The 21,654-nt window shown below is 35.7% G+C and overlaps 1 protein-coding gene across 6 annotated transcripts; it reads right to left on the bottom strand.

Moving 5' to 3' along the window:
• Nucleotides 1-13,437: 13,437 nt before the first annotated feature.
• Nucleotides 13,438-20,763, bottom strand: LOC115994350 (splicing factor U2af large subunit B). Of its 6 annotated transcripts, XM_031118459.1 has the most exons (15): nucleotides 20,452-20,763; nucleotides 19,204-19,505; nucleotides 18,277-18,390; nucleotides 17,653-17,725; nucleotides 17,270-17,340; nucleotides 16,832-16,968; nucleotides 16,563-16,633; nucleotides 16,385-16,432; nucleotides 16,226-16,285; nucleotides 15,990-16,050; nucleotides 15,791-15,903; nucleotides 15,221-15,667; nucleotides 14,915-15,053; nucleotides 14,565-14,632; nucleotides 13,655-13,792 (listed from the first exon to the last, which is right to left on the bottom strand). In XM_031118459.1, the coding sequence occupies exons 6-15, from the start codon at nucleotides 16,872-16,874 to the stop codon at nucleotides 13,655-13,657; spliced, it is 1,188 nt and encodes a 395-aa protein (XP_030974319.1). In that variant the 5' UTR covers nucleotides 16,875-16,968; nucleotides 17,270-17,340; nucleotides 17,653-17,725; nucleotides 18,277-18,390; nucleotides 19,204-19,505; nucleotides 20,452-20,763. The 6 variants fall into 6 exon arrangements, 5 of the variants coding, with proteins under 5 accessions (XP_030974316.1, XP_030974319.1, XP_030974317.1 ...); XM_031118457.1 differs by lacking the exon at nucleotides 16,832-16,968; XM_031118460.1 differs by lacking the exons at nucleotides 17,653-17,725; nucleotides 20,452-20,763 and adding an exon at nucleotides 17,159-17,195 and having other exon boundaries at nucleotides 16,832-16,971; nucleotides 19,204-19,247.
• Nucleotides 20,764-21,654: the final 891 nt, after the last annotated feature.

Raw genomic sequence — 21,654 nt, 5'->3', positions numbered from 1 at the left:
AACCTTAGGATGCTACCTAGATTTGAGGAACGTTGCACGCTGTGGAATAACCTTAGGATGCTAGCCAATATGCATGATATGCCTTGGGCCCTTATGGGCGATTTTAATGAAGTCCTTTCTGCTGATGAAAAATATGGGGGGAATCCTATTTGTCAAAGAAGGGTTAGAGCTATTAGAGAGTGTATGAATGATTGTAGTATGATGGATCTTGGGTTTACAGGCCCTAAATATACTTGGACCAATAAGAGAGAGCTGGGAAATCTAATCCAATGTAGACTTGATAGGTGCTGGATTAATCCGGGGTGGAAAGAATTGTATCCGGAAGCCAATGTAACCCATTTAGCTAGAATCAACTCTGACCATTGCCCCCTTTTATTGAACTTGTATCCTTTCTTAGGGTCTAATGCTGATAGGCCATTTAGGTTTCAGACCATTTGGCTAAGTCATAGTGATTTCCCGATGGTGGTGAGAGATGCATGGGCTGGTAGGGAAGGCAATCTAGCTGAGGCTATTTCCAACTTCAAGACCAAGGCCCAAAGATGGAATAGAGAAGTTTTTGGAAATGTTTTCCTAAGAAAGAAGAAGATTTTGGCTAGAATGTTGGGTTCTGAGAAAGCTTTAGCTGTATGCCCAAATAGTTTTTTGATCAATCTCCAAAAGCAATTGGCTGAGGAGTATAATTTAGTTCTCCAACTTGAAGAAGAGTTGTGGGCTATGAAGTCCAGAACTAACTGGGTTATTGCAGGGGAGAGAAATACGTCTTTTTTTCATGTCTCTGCCCTCAAAAGGAGAAGCCAGAATAGGATTACGTGTGTTCAAAACAATGAGGGTGAATGGTGTCACAATGTTGAGGAAGTGAAGGAGATTTTTAACACAAGCTTCAAGAAGCTATATAAGACTGAGCAAGTTTTCTGCCCTAATACCCCTCAATGGAATTCGGATTGGTGTGCTAAGATTAGCCCTGAGGAAGCTGGTTGTATGACTAATATTCCATCTGATGGGGAAATTTGGAATGCCCTCAAGTCTATGAAGCCTTACAAAGCTCCTGGTGTTGATGGACTACATGCTGGCTTTTTTCAAAGATTTTGGCTTGTGGTGGGTGATTCGGTTAAGAGGGAGATTAAGGAGGTGTTTCTTAGGCAAAAGGTTCCGGAGTACCTTAATCAAACCCTTATTGCCCTAATCCCTAAACAACCCGGCCCTGAAACTGTTAGCCATTATAGGCCCATTAGTTTATGCAATACGATCTATAAGATTATTTCAAAAATTATTGTTTTGAGGCTTCGACACTTGCTGCCTTCTCTAATTTCCCCTATGCAGACAGCTTTCCTTGAAGGGAGAAGGGGCACGGATAATGTTATAATCGCCCAAGAACTGATTTACTCCCTTAAGAAGAGGAAGGGGAGAACAGGGGTTATGGTTATTAAAGTTGATCTTCAAAAGGCATACGACCGCTTAGAGTGGTCTTTTATCAAAATGGTGCTTGAGCACTTTGGGTTTCCGGAGAGTATGATTAAGTTGATCATGAGCTGCGTGACTACCTCTAACACAGCCCTATTGTTCAATGGAAGCAAGCTGGATTCTTTCCAACCCTCTAGAGGAATAAGGCAGGGAGATCCTATTTCTCCCTATTTATTTCTGCTGTGCATGGAATTCCTTGGTGCCCATATCACTAGTATGTGTGAAGATAGGAGATGGGACAAGGTTAAGGCTTCTAGAAGTGGGCCTAGCTTCTCTCATGTGTTTTTTGCAGACGATTTGATGCTCTTTGCTAAGGCAGACAGGAAGAATTGTGAAGCCATTATCGAAGTTTTGGATAATTTCTGCAACCTTGCTGGGCAGAAAATTAATCTTGAGAAATCAAAAATTCTGTTTTCTCCTAATGTTACTGGTGGAAGGAGAAGAGGCATTTGTAGAAGATTGGGGATTACCGAAACTAGTAACTTAGGTAAGTATCTTGGGTTTCCTATCATTTACCAAGGTAGAATGGGGAATGCTTATAACTTTGTGATTAATAGAATTCAAAGCAAGCTGGATGGTTGGAGATCTAAATTATTGTCGAAGGCTGGTAGATTGGTGCTTGTTAAAGCTGCTGCATCCCCTGTGGCAGAATACTATATGCAGTGTCAATCTCTTCCTGCTAAGGTTTGTGATCAAGTGGATAAATTAATAAGGGATTTTCTATGGGGTTCAACGGAAGAAAAAAGGAGGCTGCATTTAGTTGGATGGGATAAGGTGACACTTCCCAAAGAACTTGGGGGATTGGGGCTGCATAAGATGAAGGATAGAAACAATGCGCTGTTAGCTAAGTTGTGTTGGAGACTTGCGTTTGAAAAGGAAGCTCCTTGGGCAAGAATGATCACTGCCAAGTACCTTTCCCCTAGGAGAATGACTGAAGTAGGGAAGAAACTCCCCTGTTCTAGCTGTTGGGCAGCGTTTAAGAAGGGAGGGCCGGTTTATGTTAAAGGTCTTAAATGGTCGGTTAGAAATGGAGAGTCAGTGAAGCTTTGGGATGATTTTTGGCTTCCAATGGGTGTGTTGAGATCTGTTATTGAGGGTCCTTTGAACCGCAATGAAGATTTGATTACGGTAAAACAATGTTTTGATCATAACTATGAATGGCAAGGCCATAGCCCTTCCTTTGTTCTGCCTGACCATGTTCTCAATGCCATTAAAGCTACTTCGTTGTCTTGCAATCAGGAGGCAGAGGATACACTTCAATGGGCATTCTCCAAGAACGGATTTTTTTCGTTGAAATCTGCCTATCTTTTGGCAAGGGGTTTAAACCCTTTGAACCTTGAATCGGTTTCGTTTGCCTGGGTGTGGAAGGTTGAAACTTTGCCTAAGGTTCAGTTTTTCCTCTGGCTGTGTCTTCATAACAGTGTTCCTACCGGGGATGTTTTGGGTTCAAGGGGTTTAAGTCTCGATCCCACTTGTTGTTTATGTAATAAAGATTTTGAATCTATTGATCATCTTCTAAGGGGCTGTGAGTACGCCCAGATTTTTTGGCAGCAACTTCACTTCCCGCATAGCCTGAGGGATACTTTCAACTTGCCGGTTTGTGAGTGGCTCGAAGCTAGCTGCACAGCTGATATCAAGTCCAGATGGATGGGCATCCCGTGGAAGATATTGTTTCCCATGGGTGTGTGGAACTTATGGCTCCATAGGAATAATGTTGTCTTTAGGACTGGAAGAGTGGATCGGTCATGCTTCAGGAAAAGCATCAGAGATGGTGCTGAATTTTTTTCTGTTGGGCTGAATGCTAGGTTGCCTAGAGCTAAAACTCTCATTTCAGTTGGGTGGGAGAAACCTCCTATGGGATGGGCTAAACTTAACTCAGATGGGGCTGCTTTTGGCTCCTCTGGACGTGCAGGTGGTGGCGGTATTATTAGGGACCATGATGGGAATTGGTTGAAAGGATATGCTAGACCGCTTGGGTGTACCAGCAGCTGTATGGCAGAGTTGTGGGCCTTAAGGGATGGTCTTCTATTAGCTAAGGAGATGGGGTTAAACAACCTCATCATTGAGTTAGACGCTTTAAGTATTGTTTTACTCATGAATAACAATACCGAAAATTTGTTAATGGAGCCGTTGCTTACTGATTGCAGGAACCTGATGCAAGAGATTCCCAACAAGCAGATAATCCACAGCTATAGGGAAGCTAACCAATGTGCTGATGCGTTGGCCAAGTTTGGCGCTAATAGCCTAGACTCTTTTGTAATCTTTTTGTACCCACCGATTGTGGTGGATATTTTGCTAGCGGCTGATAAAGCTTGCGTTCGTTGTAACAGAATTATAAATTCCTAAGTTTAATGTTATTTCTTTGTTGACCAAAAAAAAAAGTCTGTTATTAATTGAGTGCACAAAACTTAGGTATAGTAATTTAAGTGATGTTTTTTAAATTCATCTCTTAAAATTTAGCTATGTAACTATTTAACTAAAAAATACATTTTCATCCCATGAGAAAAAATTCACATGACAGAATTTTAAAAAGGGAACCTAAGGAACAACATCTAAGTACTGTACTTAAGTTTTGCTCTAATTGAATACAAGATCTAAAATTCAATCTCCTGCCTACATAGAAAGATAGTTGATATTCTTACCTAATGATAAAGATTAATCACCATAGGGCGAACGTCATAAATTTAAAATATTACTGTATTTATCTGAAAGTTAGATAATGGCATAGTTATGAATTCCGGATCAGACCGTCTAACAACTAGTTCATTAGATTACCAGTAAGTTACTAGTTGAATTGCATGGTTAAATATTTTTTTTAAAATATACATATAAATTTGAAAAATCGTAAAATAAATATGTAAAATTGGAGAAAAAAAAAGAAAAAAGAAAGAAAAAGGGCATGTCTAAATTATTAGTTAAAATTAGATGTAAAAATCTAGCTACCTAAAGCATTCACATCAAAGGGAAATATATATATATATATATATATTTTAAAGAAAAGAAAAGAAAAAATATCTTGTATCACCAAAAAGCTATTTTATCTTTTTTACATCATTAACTTAACAATACACCCTAGATCTCATAATCTGTTCTTTTTGTGAGATTAAAATAATTGGATGTTGAATAAAATAATAGTGTTTAAGATATAGATGTTGCTACCGTGGAAATCTATTTTTAGATGTTAGAGCAATTACATCAGTTGATGCAAATTCTCCTTCTATTTTGCACAAAAAAGCTATTTTTTCTATTTTACACACTCATTTTTACAAAACACCCATATCAGTTTATCTATTCTACATGTTTATTTAATAAAATATTCATTCTTTTACAATTTTTTATTATTTCTCTCCCTCACCGCTTCTCTCTCACTGACCCAATCTGAAACCCATCTCCCTCACCGCCTCTCTCTCTCTCACAGACCCAATCCACCTCTCTCACTTTCTCATCAACCAAACAATAATTACAATCCTCCATTTCATAATAAAATAACCACAAAACATCCAAACGACGCCATGGAACAAATTTTGGGTTTTTTTTTGACAAATTTTTTCTGTCTTTTATCTTACTGGGTTTTGTTTTTTTTTTTTGCAAAGTGAAACGGAAATGGCTGTGAAAGAAGAAGAAGAAGAAGAAGATGGGTTTGTTTTTCTGTCTTGTGACGATTTTTTTGTAGATGAACTACTTGACTTGACTAACGAAGATGGGTTTGTGAAAGAAGAAGAAGAGGAAAAAGATAGAAGCTGTCTCTGACCACGAAAATTCCAACACCAGAACCACCACTTTCATTGCCAGCAAAGACGAGTTTGGCTCCGTACCCACAAGCGAACTCGGTAGAGACGAAGGGGGATTGAGGTGAGGTGAGAGCAGAAACAAAGAGAGAGTCAGGTGAGAGTGAGAGTGAGAGCATAGCTAAGAGAGAAAAAACTAATAAAATATTAAATGAACAAGCTACAGTACCTGTGCATATTTGCACCGGTACTGTAGCAACTTGCATTTATACACAAGTTTACCCAAACTGATGTGGGTGTTTTTTTTGCTCATATTGTGTAAAATGAGCACCTTTTTTCATTTTGCACAATTTTACACAATTTTACATCAACTGATGTAATTGCTCTTAATGTAGCAAATGCAAAAATCTCAATAGTGTAAGCACACAGGATATAGGGGTTTTTTCAAGCAATTGGTTCTATAGTAATATGCAAAATAGCTAAAAACAAGTTTTAGAGCACCGAATGGAATGCTCTAATATATTTCAAACTCAAGGTTTCACAAGTAACAACCCTAAATATAAAATAAAAGGATGTCATTGATCTTTGCCCAAATATTTGCTAAGTAAAATCCTATTGCATTACACATCTTAAAATTCTAGGAATAAAAGCGTATCTCATTCTATGCATGTTGAAATTCTAGGATGTCATTGATATTTGCTAACTTGAAAATCACATTCTATGCATGTTGCATATCTTACTAGTTGCTCTAATCTTATAGCTTACGATCGAAGCTACTTGAAACTACCTATATTGAAAAGTCCAGTACAACCTCATTATAAAATTTTGTGTTTCAATTATCCTGCAAATTCAGAAAACAGTACCATGTAGAACTTATAAATGTTTTTTTCCCCCTCAAAATAAATTTAAAAAAATAAAAAATAAAATTAGTCCGGTGAATGGAGGAAATTCCTCCTCCTATAGTTACCATTTTGTAAACCAAGTTTACTAACACGATGGCACATTTAGATAGGTATAAATTATAGGCAAAACTACACTATTGGTCCCTGAAGTTTACCCTGAGTGCGCAATTGGTCCCTCAAGTTTGAAGTGAGCACAATTAGTCCCTTAAGTTTTAAAACTGAGTTGATTTGGTCCTTTTATTAATTATTATTAACGGTGTTACTTATGTGGCTAACAGAACAATGACTTGACTTTTTTTTTTTAATGACGTGGCATGTTTTTAATTAAAAAATTAGAAACTAAATTTACACGTTAGAAACAAAAATCACCGGTACCAAATTAAAAATTTTATTTTCTACCTGTTGTAAAAACCACAACGAAAGAGAAAGGGAGAGAGGGAAGAGCCCAAGCCACCGCCGGCAATAGCCCAAGCCGTAGCTGCCGCCAGCGACAGCACAAGCTCTAGCAGTCGCCGACGACAGCCACTGCCCTAGCAGCCGCCGGCGACAGCCACTAGCCAGCCTCCCTCCTCCTTTCGCACAATCACTAAGCTGCGTTCGTCCTCCCATCTCAGGTATTACACCGGCGAAGACAAAAATCAGCCTCCCTCTCTCCTCCCTCTCTGTCTAATGGCCCTCTCTAGTGAAGGGTGGGTTCCGATGGGGCAATCGCTGGGTTTCATCTGGGTCTTCATCTGGGTTTTCATCTGGGTTTTCTCTTTGTGATTTCATTTGGGTTTTTTTTTTTTTTTTTGGTCTTTTGTCATGTAAATTGCACTTGTTGATTGGGTTTTTTTTTTTTGGATCAAATGCAAGGTAGATGCTGATTTTGGATTGGATTTTTTTGTGGGTTCATGGTGGTGGAGGTGTGGGTTGCCATTGTGGTGGTTGTGGTGGAGGTGGGGGTTGCCGTCAATATGATTTTTCAATTTCATCGGAAACTATTTTTTTTTAATTTTTTAATTAAAAACATGCCACATCAATAATAAAAAATGCCAAGTCATTGTTCCCTTAACCACGTAAGTAACACCGTTAACAACAGTTAGTAAAAGGACCAACACAACTCAGTTTTAAAACTTAAGGGACTAATTATGCTCGCTTCAAACTTGAGGGACCAATTACGCACACAGGGTAAACTTCAGGGACCAACATTATAGTTTTGCCTAAATTATACCTAGTGTAACTTTTAATATGACTGTGGTCAAGAAGTTCGAGGAGGTTGACGATAAAAAAGAATTTCAAGATCAGGAACAAGTATATTATCTACGATTTAATCTTTTATATATATATATATATATATATATTATTATTATTATTAATAGTTTATTATTTAGACATAGAAGTTTGATATTTTCAATCCTATGCATTACCACTTGAACAACGAAGTTCGTTGGGCAAGCTTTTAATATTTTCAACCCCATGCAGTATACCTTATCCATCAATGACCATATGAACAGTATTTTTTCCTAAGTATGCCAAGCTTTTGTTCCGCAGTGGTAGAGATGATAGTTTTATATCGCATTTAATGTCTCTGAACCAACGATTTTGTCCAACTTCATTTAGCAAAAATTGTTGAGTAGAATCATGTGAAAGACTGTACAATGGACTTGACGAATTCCCGGTATTCTTTTTTTCTTTTTTTCTTTTTTTGGTAATCAAAGGATAAATTCTTTTTTTGGTTGAAATCAAAGGATAAATTCATTCAAACAACTAAACGACCAACAAGAACATAGCGTTCATACAACATACAAGAATTATCTAAATTGGGCAAAAGGGAAACATAAATAGGAGGATCCATAAAGATAACAAATTCTAGAGCAAGATGAGCCCCCATGTTTAGCAAGAGCATCGGCACCCGCACATTTGGTCACCTCCCTATAGGCTATAGCAGCGCTGGATTTTTATTAGGAGGATTAGCCTTAAGACCTTCCCTGCAGTCATCCATAATGGTATCATTTGCATTAGCCAGCTTAGCATATAGTTCTATTTTCACAACAAGTAAGTTTAATGAAAGACAAAGGGTGATGTAGTCCCTTAGAGCTCAATAATTCTACCACTACACTTGTAGTGATCCCAATAACCCTAGCATACCCTCTTGAGTCTCCGACCCAAGCTTCATTAGCATCTCTAACAAGTCCTTCACTTCAGTGACTTCACCCTCTATAAGACCAAGATTTGTCAAAGACGAACCATCTGAATTAAGCTTAAACGAGTTACGGGATGGGCATAAGGGTCATCAAATAGCCCATGGCTCACGGCCCGACCTAGAAACCCGGCAACCCATCGGGCTAATGGGTAGCCCGGCCCGTTGTTATTGAGGCCCATGGGTAGCCCAGCCCAGTAACCCAACCCGTTGGCCCAATCAATTGCCCAGTCCAATAACTTAGAATTTATAACAAAAATATATAAGAGGTGTATGTAGGATTGATCTTGAGATATTGTGGAAGAATTTCTTAAGAGAACTCTCTCAACCACTAAGATTCTTAAAGTAATTGTGCTAAACTTAGTTTATTAAATATATATTTTTCTAGTAGTCTAGCAAATTTGAATTAACCATTTGATTTTTTTTTATTAAAGATAAAAATAAATAAATAAAACTATTTGAAGCCTTAATTAAAAAAATTAAATAAGTTTCCATCAACAAAACAAAAAATTAAATTGATTTGACTATAAAAAAAAAAAATTGTAATTAAGTATTAAATTCTTTGATTCTTTCCTTTAAAAAAAATAGATTGATTATTTCCTTATAAAAAATGATTCTTTCTTTATAAAAATAATAAAATAATTTGCTAACACTATCCCATTGGTAGCCCATTAATCACAACCTAGTAGCCTATCCTGTTTTAGACAAAATGGGCATTGCCCATGGGCAGGGTAGGGTCGAGGGCTGGGGTTTCTCTTTAGGCCCAACTCGTTAACTAGTTAATAGCCTATTATGCCCAGCCCATTGTGCCCCCAAGCTAAGTTAAAATGGGCCAAGCCAGCCGATGGAGAGTGTTCATTAAGCCCAATAAAAGCAACCACATGAGCTTTAGCCACAACATTTGACATTAGATCTTCGTGTGGTATCCCCGCCTACACTAAAAACCGATTGATATCTTGATCTAATGATAAAGAGCTAAATCAGGAGTAGATGTTATAGGTTGAAATTCTTACATTCTCAAAAAAAAATAAAATAAAATAAAAAGATCTCCATTTGGTCTACTGGTCTTTCTTGATTGAAAATTACTCTATTTTTATGTAACCATAGGCTCCAAACCCCATGAGAGAAGATAATATACCCCAACCAATATTCAAAGAAGGTAAAGGGGTGGAACTATAGCAATTGAATCTTAGCCAATCAACTAGGTTCAAACCATAGAAAAGGTTGGACTGCATAGGGGAGGGAAAGGAGTTCCAAAACCTTCAAGTGAAAGGGCAGTCTCTCATAATTAACATGCTCAATTGATTCCAAAGGGGCATTGCACAAAGGGCAGAATGTTGGAAGGTTTAACCCTCTAGCCACAAGGATAGATCTAACTGGGATGCTATAGTGACAACACTACCATAAGAAACACCTCACTTTTGGAAGAGTCTCAAAAAAACCAAAAGAGCAAAGAATCAAACACCCTTTTGAAAACACCAACATGTCGCTATATCAGGTATTACCCGTTTAAGTGCAGAATCCTTACATTGCTTCTGAGTTCTGATTAAGGGTGGCAAAATCAACCCAAACCCACCCACTTAAATGAGACCCAAAATCACCCAATTAACATTAATGTTTATTGGGTTTTAATTGGGTACCCAATTAGACCCAATTATGATCCAACTATCATTTCTACAAACCACCCAACTCTAAAATGCCCCAAAACCACTAAAATTACCAAAATACCCATTCAACCTAAAAAAAAGACCAAAATAACACCTAAACCTAAAAAAGACCAAAATACCCCTAAAATATTTTTAAAAAAAGACCAAAATACCCCTTAAACCTAAAAAATAACCAAAATACCCCCAAAACCTAAAAATTACTAAAATAACCCCAAAACCTACAAAATGACCAAAATACCCCTGAAACCCAAAAAATGACCAAAATATCCCTCAAAACCCAATAAAATGACCAAAATACCCCCCAAAACCTAAAAATTATCAGAATACCCCCAAAACCTAAAAATTACCAAAATACCCCCAAAATCTAAAAAAAAAAAAAAAAAAACGAAAATACCACCAAAGCCCAAATTTATCAAAATAATCTAGAAACCTAAAATTGACCAAAATACCCACCTAAAACTAAAAAAATGACAAAAATACCCCCTAAACCTAAAAAATTACCAGAATACCCATGAAACCTAAAAAATGACCAAAATACCCTTAAACATATAAAGTGACGAAAATACCCCTAAACCTTTGAAATGACCCAAAATAAACCCAAAACCTCTAAAATGGCCACAAACAACCTGAAACCTCTAAAATTACCAAAAATAACCTGAAACCCCTAAAACGACCAAAATACCTTTAAACCTATAAAACGACCAAAATATACCCCTCAAAATATCTAAAATGACCAACATACCACTAATCCTATAAGATGAACAAAATACACCCGAAGCCTCTAAAATTACCAAATTAGGGGTTTGGGGTATTTTTGTTAAATTAGAGGTTCTAAAAGTATTTCAGTCATTTTGTAGGTTTTGAGGGAATGTCACTAATTTTTTAGGTTTTAGGGGTGTTTCGTTAACTTTTAGATTTTAGGGCCATTTTTTTGTAACTTTCTAGGTTTTGGAGGTCGTTTAATAACTTTTTAGGTTTCGGGGATATTTCAATCATTCTTTAGGTTTCCAAGCTTTCTTAGTTATTTTTAGGTTTAGGGGGTATTTTGGTCATTTTTTTATGTTTTAAGGAGTGTTTTGGTCATTTTTTAGTTTTAGAGGGGATTTGGGTAATTTTTTAGGTTTAGGGTGTATGTTTATCGGCTTATAGGTTTAAGGGACATTTTGTTCATTTTATAGGTTTCAGGATATTTTGGTCATTTTTTAGGTTTCAAGGATATTTTCTTCATTTTAAGGTTTAGGAGTTATTTTGGTCATATTTAGGTTTTAGGGGTACTTTGGTCATTTTTTAGGTTTCAAGGTGTATTTCAGTTAATTTTTAGGTTTCAAGGGTATTTCGATCATTTTTAGGTTTCGAGGATATTTTGATCATTTTTTGGTTTCTAGGGTATTTTGATCATTTTTTGGTTTCTAGGTTATTTTGGTCAATTTTTAGGCTTCGGGCTTATTTTGGCCATTTTTAAGGTTTCAAGGGTATTTTGGTCATCTTTAGGTTTCGGCGTTATTTTGGTTGATTTTTAGGCTTCAAGATTATTTTGGTAATTTTTTAGTTTTCGGGGGTATTTTGGACATTTTTTGGGTTTTGGGGGTATTTTTGTCATTTTTAGGTTTCGGGGGTATTTTGGTCTTTTTTTTTATGTTTCCGAGTATTTTGGTAAATTTTTTGTTTTAGAGGTATTTTGGTGATTATTAGGTTTCAAGGGTATTTTGGTCATTTTTTAGATTCCTGGGGGTATTTCGTCATTTTGTAGGTTTTGTGATTATTTTGGTAATTTTTAGGTTTCAAGGGTATTTTCATCATTTTTTGGGTTCTGGGGGTATTTTGGTCATTTTGTAGGTTTCGTGATTATTTTGGTAATTTTTAGGTTTAGGAGTATTTTGGTCATTTTTTTGGGGTTTTGGTGGTATTTTGGTAATTTTTTGTTTCAGGGTATTTTGGTCATTTTTTAAATTTCGGGGGTATTTTGGTAATTTTCAGGTTTCGGGGTATGTTGGTCATTTTCTGGGTTTCAGGGGTATTTTGGTCATTTTTTGGATTTCGAGGGTATTTTGGTAATTTTTTGGGTTTTGGGAGTATTTTGGTCATTTTTTAGGTTTCGTGAGTATTTTGGTAATTTTTTGGGTTTCGAGAGTATTTTGGTCATTTTTTGGGTTTTTGGGGGTATTTTGGTCATTTTTTGGGTTTTGAGGATATTTTGGTCATTTTTGAAGATTTTAGAGTGCTTTGGTTATTTTCACTTTAGTGGCATTTTGGTAATTTTGATAATTGGGTAATTGGGTGGGTTGGAGTTTACCCATAATAATTGGATTGGGTTGGATTTTGGTTAAAAATAATTAGTTAAATGGGTTTTAATTGGTAAATAGGTTTTATATACCCAACCCAATTATGCCCACCTCAAACCCACCCATTTGCCACCCTCTTGATTAACAAGAAAGCTTCGCAATAAAATATTCCTCAAGAAAAGGGAAGTGAAAAATAAGTCAATTTTAAAACTCCCCCATATTTTTTAGTTTCAAGAAAAGTAGTTAACGACACACTTTACAATGATGCAAAATCTCAATAAAAATGCAGAATGTCGAGGAAAACATTTTATTTGGCTAAAGGAAAGGTTAATGTTAAGACTTACACGGTTCCATACTTCCCATTTTCAATCATAAAAAGCCTGACGCTTTTTTCCTGATTTGCTGTAAAATGCTCTTAGATGAAAAATACTTAAAAGTTGAAAATATTTTCTATAAAACATTTTCATTTTACAGTGTTTATTAAACATTTTTATTTTGCAGTGTTTAATTGCATAATTGAAAATAATTTGGAAATCATTATTTAGTGTTTGTTTCAACGAAAAATGAAAGCTTTTTACTAGTTATCAGAACCCACCAAATGCAACTAAAACTGCACAAATCAGCACCGACCACCCAAAAATTCAGATTGGGAGGAAAAAAAAAGACCCCACAACAAAATAAACAAATTGGCACAAATCCAAACAAATTCACTCCAACCACCCAAAAATCAGACCATGGGAGGCTGGCACTGCTGGTGGGAGGGGAAGGATGCAGGGCATAAGAAGAAGATGGGTTTGGGCAGGAGAGGAAGGTTGTGCGTGGGTTTGGTAAGAGACGCTTACAAGTTAAATGTTTTACATTTATTTTTAGCGTAGAACATTTTATAACTTTCTCTATTGGGTTTTACAATCAACTAAAAATATTTTCAACGTTCGACCAACATTTTGCAACAAAACATACACTGCAAAACGTTGAACGTTAGTGATTCTCTATTAGTAGCTATGCACACTCGTCATAATCCATTTTCTAAGCTCTTTGACTATTACTAACAATTCCAAACCAGCACTTGATTAATGAAATGTTATAGTAAAATCTGTAAGAATATGGAATGTCAAATTTGGAATATTTTCGTGAAATCCCTCTAGTTTTCAATTTAAGACAGCTTAAATGCATTACTGCTTAAAGAGAAAAATCCCATCAAGGAAGACAACTGCAACAAGTATCAATCCAAACTGCATTTTGCTATTTGTACCAATTAACATGGACAACACAAGCTCATTGACTTAATTAATTCAATAGCAGATCTAATTTGTCAACTCCACTAAATCAACAATAGGCTGTGTACTAAGTACATTTTTCAACCTTCTAAACTGAATACCTCAGCAAATATTGAACATATCAATGTGACATTAACTAAAATACAAGACAATAACTAGCCTTCGTAGTCCCCCTGGGCAAACTTGTTCTCTGAATAATAGACGGCCACTACTGAATTCCCACCAAATTTTCTTCCATTCAACCCAGTACGAGCTTTTGTAGAACCCTCAATGTCTGCATACTCCAAAAACACCTGATATGAATAGAGATCAGTATTCAGCAATCTTGAATTCAAGCAAATGAACTAAATAAGTTATAGTATAGGTATGGGACAAGTGCCAATGAGCTCAAGCTCAATGGCACTTCCTCTACCTACAAAAAGGGGACACTGAATTAAAATTAAGATCCATTGATTAAATTTTAGCTTTTGCTATCATTTTCCCCAAAAAAGAAACACTCTCACTATAAAAAGTAATTATAAATAAAAATCCAACAAGACCAGCTTTTTTGAAAATAAGCTATTTTTTATCATTTAGTCTCACATTTGGCAAATAAGGTACCGAAAACTATGGGATACCAAACTAATACCAAACTAACCCAGGCCCAACTAAAAAAATTTGATTACTTCACAAATTTATGCTAATAATCTATAAATAAATTATAGTTGAAATTATATTATTTGAGTTATTTAGATAAGAATGATTTTTTATAAACTTATAAAGATTCACCAGCCTTGTACTGTTAAAATTTATATATAATTTCTACAACAAAATAGACTATTTACATTATCAATAAATTACAAACAATACTTCGATATCTTATTAAACTATTTACAAACTTACACAATCGAATATGAAGTTTATATAAATATATTTCTACTTGATCTAAAAGTTTGATAAATAGAAAGAAAAAAAAGTAGCAATACTTCATGACATCTAGGACTCCAAATAACAATCGATTTCTTATCCCATTGTAAAGATTCAACTACAGGAAGAAGGAAAATGTAGGCAGGAAACTGAACAAACCTTCCCGACTCCAGGTGATGGTTCATCGTTAGGTTGTGGGCGTGGGATGACAATATTTACCAGTGTACCTGCAAATCACATTAAAGATTCAAAATGCATAAAATTTATCAAAATATACAAAGGAACATCATGAGGTGAACAAAGAAAGAAGGTTATGGAGGCTTCTGTCTGTGTATATTAGGCCTGATTCTTTAAAGCAGAATGTGGGACTACAAAAAAGCTGTAAAACAGAAAGATATACCACAAAGAAAATCAATATATGTACATGCAAAGAACCTCAACAGGTGAAATTGACTAAATTTAAAACAAAGACTGCCAATACGTAATCATGAATTAGAACAAGGTTTTACCAAATTTTCCGCATTCCTCTCTCATGTCTTCCAAAATGTCTTGATAATCATCATCTTCTTTGAGTTCATCGGGAGAAACTGCCTGAGTTAGACACACAACCTTGGTGGCCACTGCAGCAGCTGGTTGTAACATGAGCTTCTGCAAAACCAAGAGAATTAGTGGATGAACCTATAACTGAGATCCAAAATTAGAACTTCAAATTAACATAAAATATTACAGAAATACAAACACAACAAATTAGTTGCTAAATGAATGCATCTCAGCACTGAGAAAAACCAAATTGACAAATAAGATTTAGATTTCACCTGCAATGCAATCTGCTGCTGTGCATGCAACAATACATTCTCTTGCTCGGGTTTAGGTTGATTAGCACCCTGGTTAGCACGTCTAACAGTAAGAGTTTTATCACCCATCTTAATTCCATTCAGAGCTGCACAAGCTATGTCTGTAACTGAAAGATCTTGGTAAACACAAAATGCATAGCCTTTTGAATTTCCCGTTTCTCTGTCTTTCACAAGATCAAAACCCCGAAGTGGCCCAAAAGTCTCTAACAACTCCCTGATCTGTGTTTCAGTGAAGTAATAGGGAAGCCCACCCACAAATATGCGATCAGGACCCTCAAGCCCACCTGCAGATCCTGGCGTTAACCCAACAGCAGCAAGGTTCAGATTGGGATTGGGCTGACTTGGACCAAGTGTTGCGGCAAGAGATGGGTTGTAGTCACTAGGTCTCCTCACCTTAACAGGAGCACCCTGGAGTAAAGAGAATAAATTAAAGAAGTCAATATCATAAAATGTATTAACTTCGCACGTAATAGGTAGTAGTACACAGATATTAATCCTGATTTGACGTTGAACAAAGTTAAAATGAAATACCTCAAATATGATCCCATCCAAAGCCATTGCATTACTAGCCTCCTCAACAGATCTCATCTCCACGAAAGCAAACTTCTTTTCATGGTTTATGTAAACATTGACAACAGCATCTCCTGCACAGGAGAGAGAGAATCAATAAATCATCCAATAAAAAAGCAGGCGATGTATGCAAATTGAGATCAATCATACAATGACATACCTGGACCAGCAGTGTTTCCTCCAATTGCAGCCATAACATGACTGAAAAATGTCGCAACAGACTGCAGTAGAAAAAGTTAAGTCATTACTATTGGGTAAGCAAAATCTTTATAAATGAAAACTAGGTGAATGTTGTCACTGGGGGTGAAAAGTAGGAGAGGACAGGGAAGGGATTATGGATGATAGATTACAGATTACAGATGATAGGAACAATGACAATCAAAGAGGTGGGCAAACCTGTTCATTTGCTGTAGGAGGAAGCCCACCAACATACACTCGCCGAGCATGCCTTGTAGCCTAAAACCAAATCATATTAGATGATATTATGAGCCAAATTTTAAGGTTAAAATATTTTTAAAAGAAAGAAAAGCATTTACTGCATAAGTACTAACAAACCTGTTGAGTCATTGCCTGAACTGGCATAACAGGAAGAGCTCCAAATTGCTGCTTTCCAACAAAAGACATTATTAATAAAAATTAAATCATCCTCATGAATATCTTTTACACGTGTGTGTGTGTGCGTGTGTGTGTCAGAGAGAGAGAGAGAGAGAGAGAAGGGGGGGGAAAGGGATACCTGACCAGTTGCTATAGGAAACATGTTTGGAAACATTCCGGGAAGAGACGGAGTAGCCCCTGCAATCTGACCTGCAAAAGAAATTATACTGCTACTCAGAAAACAATAATAATACAACCTCTTACATTTATACGTTGCAAAATGACTCTTATCAAGAGTACTCTCCCCATTAAATTAAGTACAACCTAACCTCTTTCAATAATGTTTATCAAAGGAGATGAAAGGAATACATTATATACAAGTTCTGGAGGTAATATTTGTAAGACTACCAAAACAGGCAATAGTTCCCGGTTGAAGACGAACAAGACCCATCAAACCGGTGCATTGTTTCCTCCTTGTACATAAAAGCTACAGAAGTCGGCTCACGCCCATTGTCAGCACAGTGGGGCAAGTAGCCCAACATTGCCTTCTTACAACAAAAGACAAGACATAGAAACAAAAAAAACAAACACCAAACACAACAAAAAACCAGAAACATCTCTCAGTTCCGATTCCAGAATTATGTCACCAATTAAAAAAAAAAAAAGTACAGTCCTTCCATAGACCACAGCTTTGAAAAGCTATATGTGCAAATGAAAGAGCAAAATATAGCTTACCAAATGACACCATGTAATTTGATACGAACTTTCCACACTATATCCAAAAAAGAAAAAGAAGGCAGTTAAGAAGATCATAACAATCTTAAATACATAAGAGGGTACATTTACCTGTTACAGCAGCTGCACCAGATAACAATGCAGAAGCAGGAGGCGCCATATCAAAGCCACTAATCCTTTTGCTGCAAGTAAATACTGTCAGCATACCAAGAACATAACCAATATACACGTGTCAAATTCATTTAAGCACTAGATCAATGCATCAGACTTAGAGAAACAACACAAACTAAACTACAAATGATAATGGTAACATCACCTAATAAACCAAATACATTCAAACAAACATAGGCACACATAAGTCAAGATCTTTGTGGCTCAGTGGCAGTACCCAGTATCCCCATGGGAAGAAATTGGTTTGAATCCCCCTCCACCACTTGTGGTAATTAAAAAAAAGGCACACATTAAAGAAGAGCCTGAAACAACAAACAGCATACCTAACATTTTGTGTACCTTACACCTGGACAAGGTTCTACACAATGTTCAGGACTTTGGCCATTCATTAGTATTCTACAACCAAAGATAGTGCCCATAGAGACCATGGTTTAGTGTGCATTTACACTCACAAAAAATAAACAATACAGAAATATCACACCCTACAAAATAAACTCTACAAATGACAAATCAAACAGAATAATGTATTTTTAATACATTAGATGCATTCAAAAAACTCAGAAACTATCAGCTAATGTTACGCAACAAGTTGGCCAACCTCTTTTAAAATACAAATGTCGACCAGAGATTAAAATGTCACCACTAGTACTACAAGGCTCCTACTAATAGAAGGTTGACACAACTGATAATAAAATTTTTCTCAACATGACCTATATGGCAAAATAATGATAGAATGGCTTGGATAAACTGCCATAAATAAATACCAATTTTAAAAAAGAGAAACCCATTGGCAAAAGTTCAATAATTAACTCAATTAAAAAAAAAAAAAAAAAAAACTCAAAATTAGACAACAGTTTCAAAAAATAAAGTCAACAAATATCATGACACTGGTTTAAAGAAAGCCGGTTTTATTTCAGATTGACTACTTAATATCACACATAACCTACCTCTTTGACCGTGACCGAGAACGTGACCTTGATCTGTGCTCTGATCTACCCTTTGAACGAGAGCGAGACTTCCGCTTGCTCCTCTCCTCTCTGTCTCTATCAAAATCCCTTCGTCTGTAAATAAAATAAAGTAATAAATAACCATCAACTAAAGAACCAAAAGTCCCAAACACACTTTGAAAATATCCGAACACACGAGATTGAGCACCAGAGCCACTCAATCTTGTTCGCTAATTTATATGGATGTAGAATCAACTATCAAGGATTTCCAATATACCACACATTGTAATCAAACTCAAAAGCGAGCCAGGCTCTTGCCTAGGAGCCCGGGTGAGGTGAGGCGCTCGCCTTTGGAGCCTAGGCAAACAAGGTGACCACCTTAAGCCATGAAAAGGCGCTAATGCTAGATCCTCAATTTCTATTACTATTTTTTAATTTAATGTTTTAATCCATCATTAGATTATTAATTTAATAAAAAAACATGTTATAGAAGTTATTGTTAGACAAACTAATTTACAAAAGTTTGTTGTAAAACTCATTATTAAATTAATGAATTTATAGTAGAAGCTTATTGTAAAACCCATTGTTAGAAGAACTAATAGAGCCTAAACCATTTCAATTCTATTTTGAAATCATTTCTTCATGCAACACATTTAAAAACAATTCATTATCATATTTCAATACACTAGGTACATATGGTTTAACCATAAGTTCTATACGTAACAAATATTTTTAGAATTTAGTGCCTTGCATTACTCAGGCTAGCACCTTTTTTTCCGCCTCACACCTCAGGCGATACAAGGCCTAGATGTCTTAAGGTCACCCTTCGCCTTTGACTACCTTAGTACCACAATCCACAAGTAAATTATAGCCTCAACTCCTAGCAGACATAAGAAAAATATACAAATGCATCATTTTGTATATTACCTGTCATAGTCCCGGCCACCTCGATAATAATCATCATCATCTCTATCCCGGCCACGTTCCCTTCTTTCACTACGATCACGATCCCTGTGGCGATCTCTATGATGACGGTCCCGGTCCCGGTCTCGGTCTCTATCCCTTTCCCTATCTCTATCCCTGTCCTTGCTTCTCTCCCTATCCTTGTCTCTATCCCTCTCCCGATCACGGTCCCGATCTCTATCCCTGTCCCTCTCCTTATCACGCCCTTTTTCTCTATCCTTCTCCCTGCTTTTAGAAGACTCTCTTTCATAATCACGAGACCCATGCTGCAAGCAATCAGTTTCATTAGCAATTCCCATTCCAATGAACAAATGCTACCAAGCAAAAGAAGAATGTAGAACAAGTGCAATTAAGAGTATTTATAGATCCAATAATTAGTACAAAACCTTGAGGGAAACAATAAATATTAACCAAAATGTGGAAACTACGCCTTAAGTCCATGCATTAAAAGGTACTCTCAAGCATATCTCGACATGCATAGAATAAATAGTTACGTAACACGGTAACAGCAAGGAAACTTCAAGATACTGTGGATGATCAGAAGGGTATGCTGTACTTGTCTCCAAAAGGAAAATGAACAAGCAAGCACTGAAGCCCACAATTTAAACAAAATGTAGAGAAATTCTAACTTGCAGCAATTAAAACATTAACAATAAACCCTTAAATCATCACACATGTCCCCAATCTTTCGATTTTGAAAGAACGAATTGAAAAATTACAACAATACAATAGAATCACAATGCAAAGTTTTTTTGTAGTTGAAAAACAAAGTGATAAAAAAAATAAGCCCATAATACACTTTAGACCCCTCTGAAGATCATATAAGTAACAAAACCCATAAAACTCATTACAAAAAAAATCATATCCACTATATATTTAGAAAATTATTCCATTGAAATCAATGTGCCATGGCTCTCTTCTACTTAAAAATAAAACCCTAAATTCATCATGAACCACAAAATCCTACCTTCTATTACAAGCCAAAGCAGCAAATGAATAATTCATCATCAAGACGAAGAGAACAATTTCAAATCCAGAAAAAACCCTAAATCAATCTCTTCCATTCAGAAACCCTAAATTGAACTCCAAATTAACCTCACCCTCAAAAATACCTAGCGATTCAAGATCTTTCACCGAAGAACTAGCTAACTCTTCGAATCGATCTCATACACATGAATTAAAAACCAAACCGGATGGAATATTGATTTATACCTGAGACTTGGTGTCGCTGTGATCTTCAGGGCCACCATGGCTGCTACCACGAGGCTGAGGAGAGGAGCCACCGCCATAATTGTCGGCGTCCTCGCCGTTTCCTTCGTACCTTCCTTCGTAATCAGACATCTTCACTTTGGTTGTTCTCTCTCTCTCTCTCTCTCTCTCTCTCTCTCTCTCTCTCTCTTTCTAGCTTCGCGTTTGTTTCTCGGGAAATTGGTGTGCGAAAAATGAAAACGAGACGGACTGAGATGAAAATTCTAGGGCTGAAGGGGTGGGTTTATATAATAGAGCTCATAGATAAGTATGTGGAATACTGGAATCGTAAACCCCACCAAAAAGACTGTGATCATGGGATGGGTATTATGGTAAACTACAAATAAATAAAAGGTTTTTTGGAAAATAAAATGGAAGCTTTCTTCTTCTTCTTTTTTCTACATTTTTTTTTTTTTTTTTTTTTTTTTTACTTTTGAAACTTTTTTTTTTTAATCTAATAGCTGAGTTTAAAAGTTATCTTCTTAAATTTTGATCACAATCATTGAAAAATATTACAGGTGCAATATTTTTAGCTATTGTAGAATGCAATAACCTTAATTATTGAACCAAATTAATCAAAAATGATAAATATACAAAATATTATGTAAAACATGATTACTTTATATTAAATAGAGAAAAAAAAGTATGCCTCTCTTTATTTCATTTAATATATTTTTTAATTTTTATTAAATATATTCAATTTTAGGTTTAACTTAATCTAACTTAATTTGTGATAAAATAAACGTACAATTTTAGCTCTTTCAAATATAAATGAAATGGATGTGTGTGGGATTAAAGTTAAAAATATTTGGTACGCAAAATAGTTAGTATGGATTTGAACTTTTATTTTTTTGTCATAAACCCAACCCATTATCATTTTTAAGTATTAAAGTGGATACTATCGACTTTAATCTTAAATTATCCTCACTTTATGGTTTAAAACAAATTTAAAATAGATACTCAAAATTTGAAGTTAAAAAGAGAGTAAAACAATAATATTAAATTCCTTCGTATTGGTGTATATTTATTTCCAAAAAATTTAACAGTTATTTTATAGTTACAAAATAAATGTTTTATTACAAGATCTATTATTGCATAAAGCATGCTTTTTATGATGTAAAATTAGCCATCAACATATTTGATGCATGTCTACAAGCTAAATGTATT

This window comes from Quercus lobata, chromosome 6, assembly GCF_001633185.2.
Source record: "Quercus lobata isolate SW786 chromosome 6, ValleyOak3.0 Primary Assembly, whole genome shotgun sequence".
NCBI classification, from domain to species: domain Eukaryota; kingdom Viridiplantae; phylum Streptophyta; class Magnoliopsida; order Fagales; family Fagaceae; genus Quercus; species Quercus lobata.
The sequence above is the reverse complement of the archived record's forward strand: the minus strand, read 5'-3'. Positions and strand labels throughout refer to the sequence as shown.

What these genes read in the sequence shown, in the direction of transcription:
- LOC115994350 (XM_031118456.1), bottom strand. Translation starts at nt 20,580, where the DNA reads ATGTCTGATTACGAAGGAAGGTACGAAGGAAACGGCGAGGACGCCGAC. An exon ending in TTCAGGCAATGACTCAACAG is followed by an intron (nt 16,286 to 16,384) that starts GTTTGTTAGTAC and finishes ATTTGGTTTTAG; the next exon opens with GCTACAAGGCATGCTCGGCG. An exon ending in CATCACCTGGAGTCGGGAAG is followed by an intron (nt 13,793 to 14,564) that starts GTTTGTTCAGTT and finishes TATTCATATCAG; the next exon opens with GTGTTTTTGGAGTATGCAGA.